Here is a 13,600-nt window from a genome sequence, read left to right as displayed (position 1 = left end):
GGAGTTAGTAAGCTGATAGAGAGAGAGAGAGAGAGAGATTAAAATGATTTGGGTGAAAAATCTTAAGGTTTAAATAAGTTTTTTTGGGTGTTTGGTCAACATGACATGTGGCAGCCTAATAGAGAATATGTGAACGGAAAGTTGCTGACTGGATTGCACATGTGGACAACCTAGAAGAAGGCCATGTGTACAATTGCATTGCTTTAATAGTATTTAAAGATATGGTCTTTATATTTTAAGCCCTAAGCAATTTCAATATATGAATTCAAGTTTGTTTTTATTAAATGTAAATCTTAATTGATTCATTCATTAACACTAATTGTGAAATAAGAAGATAAGGAAATATTAAAATTGAAGTTGTAGGTTTGTTAGAATAAAATTTTAAAGTCACATGCAATTGCAAATTAATGGAAAATAAATGTGCATCATTGTCGAAAAATTTGGATTTTTTTGATAAACTATAAATTATTTTTAAACTAGGATTTGAGCAACAGAACATAATTTTTATATAAGATTGGTTTCAAATTTGGATTTAAAATTTTCTCATATGCATTTGAACTCGGGAAAATGTGTATTTTCTTAATTTTTTTACGAACATCTTGTATAAATATTTCAAACATGGAGAATCTATACTATATAATAAACAAAAGTTTTTAAATGCCACTTGTCATCACATTAGAGTGTTTCTTACCAATGTTTCCCTCCTTTCTCTCATATTAATTACATCCTTTTCTTACTAATAGTTTTAGATTTCATTTTTTTCTTTTTAATCTATCATTTTCTTTTTCTTAATAATTATTTCCTGATTTAAAAAAGTTAATATCAACATAAATTTATTATTTTGTTTTACATAAATATATTGTATTAATTATTAATATTAAGATTTTATAAGTAATCAACTTTCACATTGATTAAATAATTATTTGAAAAATTAAGGTTTAAATATATTATATTAGTTATTAATATTAATGTTTAAGAAATAATATTATTGGATGAAGAGCAAGCTTAATTAAAAATTAAAAATTTCAATAAACATTAACTTATTAAATATATGATTGTTTACTAAATTACAAGTTTTTTCATTAAAACCTTTAAAAGATCATTTCACTGTTTATGTATTCTCAGTGTTTGTGTTAATTTAAACAAGCGGGTTTTTTTAACCGAATAAAGGATCAAACATGGTTCAGATCAAAACACACTATAATTATAATGAGTTTTGGTCCACGGGTTAGTTTAAAAAAGTATCCATTTACAGTTACTTTTATTTATTTATTTATTTAATCATGCCATCATTTATGTTTCCTCATCTTAAAAATCCACAAAAAATCTAAACATTAGACTACATGTTTTAGTTTTTCAGGTGATTAAGACAAATTCTTACCCTAGGAATATAAATGTTAGACTTAAGCACACTTTTAATCAGATGATAAATTGACTTTATATATCCTTTTATTCTTGAAGATTTAAAAAATATAGATTTCTTTAGTGAACGAGTAATACTTGCACCAAAAAATGAGTTTGTTCAAGAAACTAACAACCGTTTACTATCCATGTTTCTGAGAGATGAAAACCATTACCATTGTTCAGATGGTATATGTTAGAAATAAAACTATACGTTAAAACAAAGTATTACTTAAAACAAAATGAGTTTGTTCAAGAAACTAACAACCGTTTACTATCCATGTTTCTGAGAGATGAAAACTATTACCATTGTTCAGATGGTATATGTTAGAAATAAAACTATATGTTAAAACAAAGTATTACTTTTGTAATGTTTTAAATGGTTTCAAAATTTAAGGTTTGTCATAGGTTAGTCCCAAAAGCCGATGTTGAAGTGTTACTACTTAAAATATTAACTAGAAAAGTGACACATGTAATGAAAATAAACTACATGTGAAAATACAATATAGTAATCATGTTATACAATGTGAAAATAAACTACATGTGAAAATACAAATGAACTCACATTTTTATTTTAAAAAAAAATCATATACCTTTAGATATAATAATCAATTTTAAATTTCAAAGAATGAAATTTTCACCTTATGTTTGTTTCGCAATAAAGATAAATAAAAATTGACGCCAATCACTATTGGTTTGTTTTTTGGACAACCTGTTTTAACTTATAGTCAGTTATGTATTGCATTATCTAGAGTTAAAAGCAGACACAAAGTGAAACTATTAATTTAGGATATAGAGGGTAAAGTTATAATTAAAATTACAAATATTGTTTACAAAAAAAAACATTTAGAGATTTATGAATTTCAACAACTCTTTATTTTCATACTGTGTAATGTGTAATTAGTCTATCATAAACTATATCTTTATATCTGTTCAACATATTTTTTTTTTGTATTTCACATCATGTTATTTAAAAAAAAATTTATTTTAATCCGTGTTTCACACGGGTACATAACCTAGTTTTAGCTATATAAAGCATAGAGTATTGAAATAAACAACATCCATAATATGCTCGATCAGGTGACTTGATTAAGTGGATGACGGAAAGGAACCACGGATTTCCTTCTACAAGTAATCCACACTGAGCAAACATGAATCAATGAGTTTCAACGAGCCTCCCACAAATGATTATGATCTAGTTGGTCAGTAGGTTAAAAGAACGCACATGGCCTTTATTTCACTCAAAATTTGCAAGAAAAAGAATGTAAAACATATCTAAACCTGCATAAAAGTAGAATAAGTGTTCTTGTCTTGTGTAGCACCAAAACACTATTAATAACATATTTGAATATATGATATCACCATCTATATTCATGATATAAAAATATGCAAAATCACACATACTAACGATTTTAACATTGATTACAATATTTTAAGATCTTGGCGAATAATAGTAGGGGCATAGTTGAAAGGACCCTTTGCATTACATTAGAATTAACAAGGAGAGAAACTGTTACAAGATTAGTACATGAAGTCACATCATTAGTACAATAACAAAGAAAAAACTGAGTGGACATCTAGTGATAAGAACAAGACACAGTTCTATCATTGAGTTATTAAAGTTGCTAATAGGCCAAAAACACGATGTTGTGGGCCTAATTATATTATTTAGGATCCAATGTCATGTTCTATTTTAAATTACAGAAGACAAGATGACATACTCTAGGGTTATTTACCAAAAAGACCTTTATCATGTGACCATAAGGTGATCAATCATATATTTAACCAACTTGATTAAAGGGACATATTCTTGATCACATTAATTGGTCTTTATTAGTAAGTAACCATTCATATTTATTTATTTATTTGGCTCTATCCTGAATGACATCAAATCCCATCTCAGTTGGATCTGTTGCTTGAAGTTCATAATGGATGCCCTCCAACACTCTTCTTATTCCATCTTTTGATGTTGCATATAGCATCTTTGCTCTTATTCTTGATGCATTTGGAGCCCTGAAAAAAATACAAACAATTGGATACTCCCGTGTTTTATACGATCATCAGCAATTAAATTACATTAGATGTTTACAAGATCGACATACGAAAGATGACTATATATGCTCATGTTTTAAACGACTATATATCAACAATCGTATTAACATAGTCTCGTACTTTGTTATTTGTGTTCTTGTTGGTTAAGACATAACTGTTAAACAATGATAGTGATATTATACGAAAAAAAAAAAATTAGACCAAAAGTTTTTTATGAAAACAAAATTGATTTCCAGATCGACTGAATGATCAAATCTAACGTTATGAAGTAATAATTACTTTGTTTACATTAAAATAACACGTGACATGGCTTTTCCAGTGCTTATACCTATTAACACATAACCCGGTCTAAGGGTTATGTGGGTTTTCCCTCCATTTACTTGTATACACATTTATCACATGTTGTATTTATTTTTGTATTTCAAATAATTAGAATAGGTCTCTGTTAGTTGTTATATGATCCACTATTCCTGGATCTTCTCTTGTATAAGTACACGTTCAATTATTCAATGATTATTATCTTTGGTTGATAAAACTTATATAATTGTAACTCTTGTTGCATTAATAGAAGTCACAAGCTTCCCTTTCATGCTTCTTCTCTTAAATCTAGTTCACCTTTACAATTACTCTTTTATGATGTCTGGTCCTCTCCTATTACTTCTTTTGATGGTTTTAAATATTACATAATTTTTGTAGACCATTTCACTAAATACATATGGATTTATCCCTTAAAACATAAATCCGATTCTCTCACAATTTTCACTAGATTCCAACGTCTTGTTGAAAATTATTTCAAACTAAAATTAAACAATTATTCTCTGATAATGGTGGTGAATACATTAAACTTGCCTCTCATCTAGCCTCTTGTGGCATAACACATCTCACATCTCCACCTCACACACCCGAACACAATGGTTATGCCGAACTTCGTCATCGACATGTCGTTGAAACCGGCCTCAGTCTCCTCTCTCATGCACACATGCCTTTAAAATTTTGGCCTTTTGCCTTCACAACTGCCACCTACCTAATTAACCGCCTTCCTACTACCACCCTTCAGAATGACTCTCCATACTTTCTTCTTTTTAATACATCTCCTAATTATGAAAAGTTGAGGAGCTTTGGTTGCCTAGCATATCCTTGGCTCCGTCCTTACTCTAAACATAAACTTGACTCCCGGTCTAAGCCTTGCATCTTTATAAGTTATTCTTCCTCCCAAAGTGCTTACCATCTGTTAGATCCACTCACTAACAAAATATTCACCGCTCGGCACGTTCATTTTGTTGAAACAATATTTCCTTATACCTCCCTAACTAATACTGTTACACCACCACCTCCCCTAGCCGATACATGGCTTCAACTTAACTTAATTCCCTTGTCTCAATCTCCCACCCACACGCCACCTACCTCACCTCAACCCGTCACCCAAACACAGCCTACCACCTCCCACTTCAAACAATTCAGCCCCACCCCATTCTTCAAATCACATAACCCACACCAATTCTCCTGCCTCCATCAGCCCTACCTCACTTAATACCACTTCCACTTCTTCGTCTACTCCTACTTCTACAGAAAACAATCATTCCTCACCTAAACAATCTAGACAATCCAAACCAAACCCAAAGTACCATAATAATGATTTTGTTCTTTATCATGCAATCCCTCAACCTTTCCCTGAACCGACCACCATCACTCAAGCACTTAAACAACCTCAATGGCGCAAGGCCATGCAAGACGAATATGACGCCCTTCTTCGCAATCAAACTTGGTCACTTGTACCAGCAGACACAGCTCCTAACCTTGTTGGATGTCGCTGGGTCTACAGAACCAAATTCAACCCTGACGGGTCGGTTGCTCGCCTAAAAGCAAGACTTGTTGCCAAAGGTTTTCATCAACGTCCGGGTCTTGATTACGTTGAAACTTTCAGTCCCGTTGTGAAACCAGCTTCACTCCGCCTCATTCTCTCACTAGCCACTTCTCAAAATTGGTGTCTTCGCCAATTAGACATCAATAATGCCTTCCTACAAGGCACTTTGACGGAATCTGTATTCATGTCTCAACCCCCGGGATTTATCAACCCTTCTTTCCCACACCATGTTTGTAAATTAAATAAAGCCATTTATGGTCTTCGCCAAGCATCCCGTGCTTGGTATGAAGAACTAAAATCATACCTATTGTCCGCTAAATTCAAACCAACAATATCCGATCCTTCTCTCTTTGTTCTTCGATCTCCATCTTCTCCCATTTATGTCCTTGTTTATGTTGATGATATCATTATTACCGGACCAAACTCTTCTCTCATTTCATCCTTTATTACATCCTTTTCTAATCGATTCTCTTTAAAGGATCTCGGGAATCTTTCCTACTTTCTTGGCGTTGAGGTCCTACCTCATCGTAATGGATTATTCCTTTCCCAAAGTAAATACATCCTTGACCTACTCACCAAGGCAAACATGAGTGATTGCAAACTGACTTCCACTCCTATGACCACTTCGATTCATCTCACCCCAGACGATGGCTCCCCATTACATAATCCTACGGCCTATCGCTCATTTGTAGGAGCCTTGCAGTACTTATCGTTAACTCGTCCCGATGTAGCTTTTGCTGTGAATAAACTTTCACAATTCATGCACCGACCCACTGACATTCATTGGTCTACCCTCAAGAGATTACTAAGGTATTTACATGGTACACTTCATCACGGTATACTCATACGACGCAACTCACCATTACATCTACATGCGTTTACTGATGCTGATTGGGCTAGCGATAAACAAACATATCGAAGTACCACGGGTTATATTGTTGAAGAAACACGGATCCACTCCCCGGGTATGGGTCCTGGATCCAATGAGTCTACAGGGTAAGATACGATAATTACTACCAATGATATGAGTGTGACTTCCTAAAGTCTAATGACCGGAACCTGCAAAACAGACACCGTGAGTCTCGTTACAGGAAGGACAAGAGGGGGGGTCTTCCTGTAACCACCCTCCGGCGTGAGAATCAGTAACGTTCGTAAATGCAGAAAGTACTGAAGTAAACAGACTAAGTGTAGTCAGAATGCAAGTGAGTGAATGAATACCTCACACTGTTTGACAAGGTATTTATAGCCGAAGGGTGTAGGAAGATGATTGGGCCAGCTGTCTTCTTCTAGAAGATCTTTGATAACTGCCTGGACACGTGTCTTCTTGCGATAGGTTGAGCTATACGTCCCATGTGCATGGGTATAACAACCTGGACACGCGTCGTCTAATGATAGGATGGATTGCACCCTGGCCATGTGCACGGTTATAACAAACTGGCCAGGTGTCCTTTATTTATTGGCTGTTCAGTCACGTATTCCCCAAGTAAGAATCATGAACTTTCTTCTAGAGAGTATTTGAGTGATGACAGCTGTCCCTATGGCATTGTCTTCCGGATGTTTAGGCGGACAGACGTCCCGTCCTGCGGACGACTTTTGAGGATGCCAGGATGTTTCCGCGCATGTTGTGAGGACGTTCCTCCTCATTCGTGATATGCGGGTGGTCCATGTGCCCCGCGGGTGGTTTATAAGAGGATTCTCTGTGGCCCGCGGGTGGTACTTAAGGGTATTTGGGTCTTTTTGGTACCCTACCTCTACAATTGTCTACCTCGGTTCCAATCCGATAGCTTGGAGTTCAAAACGCCAACCAACCTTGGCTCGATCTTCTACCGAAGTTGAATTCCGAGCTGTGGCGTCCACCACAACCGAAGTTCAATGGATAATGTCCTTACTGTCTGAACTTGGTTACACATCAAAGGTAACACCCACTATATATTGTGATAATTTAAGTGCTACCCATTACTCGGCAAACCCGGTTTTTCACTCCAGAATGAAACATCTTGCTCTTGACTTCTATTTCGTCCGTGAAAAGGTTCAAGATAAATCCATCCGTGTCACTCACATTAAGGGTGACGACCAACTAGCAGATGCCTTAACCAAGCCGCTGCTCAAACAACGATATCACATGCTAATATCCAATATTGGTCTCATCCCAAGATCGTCCATCTTGCGGGGGCGTATTAACACATAACCCGGTCTAAGGGTTATGTGGGTTTTCTATCCATTTACTTGTATACAAATTTATCACATGTTGTATTTATTTTTGTATTTCAAATAATTAGAATAGGTCTCTGTTAGTTGTTATATGATCCACTATTACTGGATCTTCTCTTGTATAAGTACACGTTCAATTATTCAATGATAATTATCTTTGGTTGATAAAACTTATAATACCTTGCATGTATTTCAGTTATTTAATATAGAAAAATGATGTGTTGTAAAACACACTTATTTTTCTGTACCATTTTATCACCTTTTTATTACTAATTTATATAATAAATAATGTTTTTAACTCGTTTTAACTTGGTTTTACAAAGTTTATTATTTTGTGTAGGTTACGAGTTTTAAAGAAAAAAAGGTTTGGGTTTTTGAAGACATTGGTGGCCTTTTTGATCAAATCTTGAAGAACCAAGTTGAAGCCCGACCCAAACCCACAAGTGTAGACCATTACATGCATATTATATATTATGCATTAAAAAATAAAAACCCTAACACCATACGGGGGGCAGTCCGATCGGATCATTGGACATCAAAAGAAAGAAAACAATCTAAAAAACCATTTTCTTTGGTTCTGGTCAACAATCACGGTATTGTTGAGAAAAGAAGAATAAAATATTACAATTGTTTTGGGTTGGTCAAGTTCTTGTGATCAGGAGTGAAACAAAAAGAGGAAAAATATTAAAACCACAACCATTAATATTATTCCGATCGGCAGTTCTTCAAGGAGAAAGAAGAAAGTATTTTTCAAACTTTTTGAGATCAATAGGAGAAGAAGGCAGCAGCAAGGAAGCATTTACTCAAGAGGTTTGGAGCACTAATTGGTTCGTCTATTATTCGGTTTTACTTGTTAAAACATTATTTACTTCATTCAATAATTGTTAGACATGAGTTTGGCTACTATTTATCTTGAGTCTTTTATTATTATGAGTAGCTAAACTATTTGTACTACCTAGGTTGAGATGATTATTGACATTGTTTAGGGGTTTATTTGGTTTTGACTAGTTACACGACGTATTATTATTGAAAGCTTTATATAATATAATCTTTGATGTGTTAAATATTGTTTTTATATAATTATTGCTTATTGATTCCGCGTATTACTTTGATTGATTGGTTGTGTGTCATTTGGTTAGAGTTCTACGTTTAGGTCTTAGACTTGGTGTTTTTGATCTTATTGTGGTTAGCGCGACCATAGGAATCTTGAGTACGTTTAATTATTAAAATTCAATAGTTTCACCTTCCTTGCGACCGAGAGGTAATAGGGAGTCGGTTTGTCTCGCGTCTTTATTCGGTTAGGTTAGAATTGCGCGAGAGCGAGTTTTGGTCTTATCCGGTTTAGTTTTGCGTGCAAATATGTGTCTTAGATTAAGTTAAATATTGTTACCCCCTTTATCCCTATAATTTCTAGTACCAATTTTAAGCGGGTTTTGTGTCGTTGAGTCCGAGAGGAGATGCGTCATTTGGCTACTTTAATAATCTTTTTTCCCGGTGCATTTATTCAATCTTCTTAAATTTGTGAAGGTTAGTTGGTGAGACCGAGAGGTGATCTAGCGAATTTTAATAAGCCTTAGTTGATTATTTTAAGATCCCGGTGTCATGTGATTAGTTAATTCCGTTAACCGTTGAACTGTTAATAAGATTCTTGCCTAGGTAGTCGTTTCTCCATATTTGTTAAAAGCTCCGTAAGTGCCGTTAAGTTTTCTTGTTAGTTTCGTTAAGTTAAGTAAGTTAGTTTTAAACTAATTAAAATAAAATAAAAAAAACAATAAAATCAATTAAATATTATTAGGGTAGGACTTGGATTAGGGTCTATTATTTGAGCCGTTCTCACGTGTCTTCGAGTTCGATATCCGGACTTATCTTTGCTATACGCGACCGGTACACTTGCCGTTTGTGTGAACTAGGATAGATTGTTTGGTTTTTAAAGCTTAGTTGTGATTCGTGTTTTATTTATATATATATCTTCGCACATCAAAAAAAAATTATATTAATAAACAATATTGTACTATAATGTAAAAGATAAGTTTCATATCAATGTTGTATGAGAGTTTATAGGAATATGATTCCCACGCTTTTTTACCTTTTCTAGTGGATCCTTCTTTTCATATTTGGAAGAAATCTAAAGCTGTTTGCTTTACTTTTTTTTAACTGTATTATAATGTTTGGTCCAACAGTTCACTTATTTTGGTATTCATTTTTTTTAACCTTAAACAAAGACATATTTAGGAACTTTTTATAATGCCACTTTGTATAGATCTTGATCTTTAGCCACGTTTAGACCTAAAGAGACCGGTAGATTCTAACGCTTAAACTAGAGACCATGTATACCACAATCACCGGTTTGGTTAAAAGTAAAGCAATCGAACAAGGATAAAAATAACCGGTCTTTGTAGAACTGATAAAATTTATGTGCTAAAAGTAACTTAACAGGAGAACAAATAGGTTGAAAGGGAAGCTAATGTCTACATGAATGAATACTACAAATGTAAGGTTTTCATTTCTGTTTGTTCGTTAAAAATACCCAACACTGTTTCTTTTATTTTTATGCCTTGGGAAGTTTTCTAATCATATACCTAAACCATCAACATTCACATATGTAAACATTTAAAAATAATACAATGTCACTTTGTGTCATGTTCTGCCTTTATGAGAAACAAAATTCATAAGGTTATGTCTCTCCAGATTATAAGATATTCAAGACTTATATTAGAGAAGTTTCCAACATATCTATTATATATCTAGACAAGTCAACTTGATAATGCAAGTACTAGCATACAATCACAAGTCATGGTAATAATTATTGATAATATTCGTTTAATTTAAAGTATTATATTATCTTATATGTCTATTAAAACTTTTGTCTCAATTTTAACTGTTGATAAAAAAATAGCATATAATTCATACAAATAATACTATTCTACGGAAATAAGAGGAAAGGATCATGACGGACCATGCAATGAAGAAGATCTTGCTCTTATGGCAATTGTCAACGGTGACAAAATCAAAGTCAAAGACGGCATAACGACAGTCGTCTCCAGGGAGCGATGCTTCCAAATCGGAGTAGCCTTCGCTAGCACCACCAACCTTATCGACCGTCACCAGTTTCGACTTCTCATCGATCTTAAACACTATGTACCGATGAACTTTCTTCCATTTCATCTCCATGAACGAGTTCTTGCACTCATCCGACACCCACATTCCCGTTGTCGCCTGTAATCATACATATAATCATCAAATCATCATCAGCCAATCATTAATATCATATTCACTCAAAGTTATCTCAAGATGATCATAAGCTTCATTCAAATATGCAAACACGTACATGATTTACACAAGACTAGCTTATATATGCAAATTAAGATGAAGATATAATGGAAGTGATCATACCATCTTGAAAGCCATAGCCATGGTGGATGAATGATGAATCTGGTTGGTGAGTAGTGGGAGAAAAATGTGTGAAAAAGATTGTTGGGTGGGACAGTAGAGAAGAACGGAATATGGCGAGTGTTGGTGTGTCAAGATTATTATATACATGGGCTATCACTGAAATGCCCCTCAGGTTTAGATATATTTCAGTAATACCAAGAAATGGGAAAAGGATTAGTCGGCTAAATTATATTATTATTTTGTCTAGTTTTGTACAAGGTTAAAATGGTAAGGTCATGTGATTTTTGAGCTTGTGTGGAAGTATCAAATAAATTACTTAATTATAAGTCTTAATGTAGTATAAAAATGTTATTTGATTAGGTGTAAAAGTAATTCTTGTTAGAACATTCACATATCATTCTTATATCAACATCATGCCAGGATAATTTTAGGATTTAATTTGACTTAACACTTCATCTCATTCTCTTCTCATTTCATATTGTTAAGATCATTCATTACTCATTTCTCCTATGTTTGTAAGTATTTGGAAATAGATATAGGAGTTTTAACTAAATAGAAGTAAGAATGAAGAATACAATGTAATAGTTTCTTTAAAAGGTGAATTGAATTAGGAGATATATGTAACTTTTTGCTAAATTATTGGGGATGGAATGCAGAGCTCAATATGAGTGCTCTTAGATATACAAGATGAGGATCCCACAAATGATGTGCGTAATACCAACAAGCTAGTAAAACTTGCATATATCCAGACATGACGCATATCGTTAAGTTGTAAAAATATCGTAACATATTTGTTTGAGTTGGTTATAACATCCACCTCTGAGATGAAATGCTTCACCCACACACTTACCTTTGGCGCCCAATGTTGTTATACACTTTCGTTTTTCTGATGGAGTGCTTTTGTTGCCGCACTATGTTTGAACTCTTCTAAATAAAGGAGCTCCATTTAAACACAACAAACATCTTCATCGTGATCGCAAATCATCTATAACAAGTTTGCAATAGTCTAAGCCTTTACACATAGATCTTTTTCAGTCACCATGGAAATAGAAAGCATATATATCATTGGAAACTACTTAAGAGTGTTCTTTACAACCATCAAATGCTTATCATCAGGATCTAACTAATCATAAATTTATAATGGGCGCATTACATAACATGGCAAGCATGGTGAAGATTAATCATAATGTACATCCTCGTGAACTGGTAGGAAATTGATTGTTACTGAACGACAACCCATGGGACACTAGCATATATAATATTATGTTCTTCTATTTAGAACATGTCCAAAATTAGTTTGTCAATGTTTGTATCTTGACTATGTGTTTTATATGCAGTAATCTAGCACTCTAGTTTCTTATTCATAAGAGTATAAGTAGCCGTCTAGCTCTTTATCTTGACTTGGCCTAACTAATACAATATGTAAGCTAATTCGCAATTTAACAGAAAAACTTGTATATGCATCAATTAAATAATGTCCAAAACTTTCAATTTTGATTGAAGCACCGTTTCAATGTGAGTTTACATCAATCACTTATATCCTATGTCTGATCAAAATCCCTAAATTTTAGTTTGAAATTCGAATAAAAGTTAACGGAGTTAAAAAAAAAATTTTAGTAGTGATTCAATGAGATAAAATACTGTAAAAAGTGAGACAGGTGACAAGAATATTCTCAGGTGTGATTATTATCCGTTAACTGTAAAAAAAAAGGATTATTAAAATCCAAATTTTATTCTAGTTATATGTATATGTATATGTATATGTATATGTATATGTATATGTATATGTATATGTATATGTATATGTATATGTATATGTATATGTATATGTATATGTATATGTATATGTATATGTATATGTATATGTATATGTATATGTATATGTATATGTATATGTATATGTATATGTATATGTATGGTTGGAGGAAGGGATCACGTGTAGATATCATCATCATTTGAATTTGCCAAGTATCAATTGAAAATTCCTTAAACTTCTCTCAAATTTTGGTTACTTAAATATCATTTTCCAAGTTACACAAGACAAACTTATCGATTTTGTAAAGGAAGATTGCTAAAGGGTTCAATGGTCCCAACTTGGGATACACACCACATCTACTTGAGGTCCTCCATATAGTCTTTTGAGTACAAGCAAAGTAGACTACAATCTTCAAACCACTTTAAATAAACTATACTGCTTACTTTTTAAAGTTTTCGATTAAACCTCCAATGAAATAGTCATATATGTAACAATATGCTTACGTCTCCAGTTACGTACATGCTAATTTCAAAATTAATTTCAGGTTTCTATGACTAGGAGGGTCGATGTATTCCGCTTCAATAGACTTCCCACTAGGACCCCTTGTTGGTCGTAGAAATCGTTATGGTTCGAAGTGTTTTGTAATCTTGTCCGACGTAAATGTTATGTGCCTCTAGTAACATTATAGGTGCTCTCTTAAAAGAAGATTCAGGCCTAAAAACATGCCTTTTTATACCTTCTGTTGACACTTCTATTGCTTTATATATATATATATATATATATATATATATATATATATATATATATATATATCTTAATTCGAACTTATTTGATGACCATATGTGATTATATAAACAAAGTTATTATATATAGGTTGACGTGCTTTAAGTTGATTGCCTTCATCAAGCTTCATTTGTTAATAA

General features: G+C 33.3%; 1 protein-coding gene across 1 annotated transcript; it reads right to left on the bottom strand.

Moving 5' to 3' along the window:
• Positions 1 to 2,835: 2,835 nt before the first annotated feature.
• Positions 2,836 to 11,036, bottom strand: LOC143634209 (actin-depolymerizing factor 5-like). The gene is made up of 3 exons (XM_077102364.1): positions 10,922 to 11,036; positions 10,485 to 10,744; positions 2,836 to 3,414 (listed from the first exon to the last, which is right to left on the bottom strand). The coding sequence occupies exons 1-3, from the start codon at positions 10,940 to 10,942 to the stop codon at positions 3,264 to 3,266; spliced, it is 432 nt and encodes a 143-aa protein (XP_076958479.1). The 5' UTR covers positions 10,943 to 11,036; the 3' UTR covers positions 2,836 to 3,263.
• Between the last annotated feature and the right edge of the window lie 2,564 nt (positions 11,037 to 13,600).

The sequence above is a fragment of the Bidens hawaiensis genome, unplaced genomic scaffold (genome assembly GCF_021521415.1).
Source record: "Bidens hawaiensis isolate Kalapana, Puna unplaced genomic scaffold, B.hawaiensis_p1.1 tig00000512_1, whole genome shotgun sequence".
In the NCBI taxonomy this organism is placed as follows: domain Eukaryota; kingdom Viridiplantae; phylum Streptophyta; class Magnoliopsida; order Asterales; family Asteraceae; genus Bidens; species Bidens hawaiensis.
The sequence above is the reverse complement of the archived record's forward strand: the minus strand, read 5'-3'. Positions and strand labels throughout refer to the sequence as shown.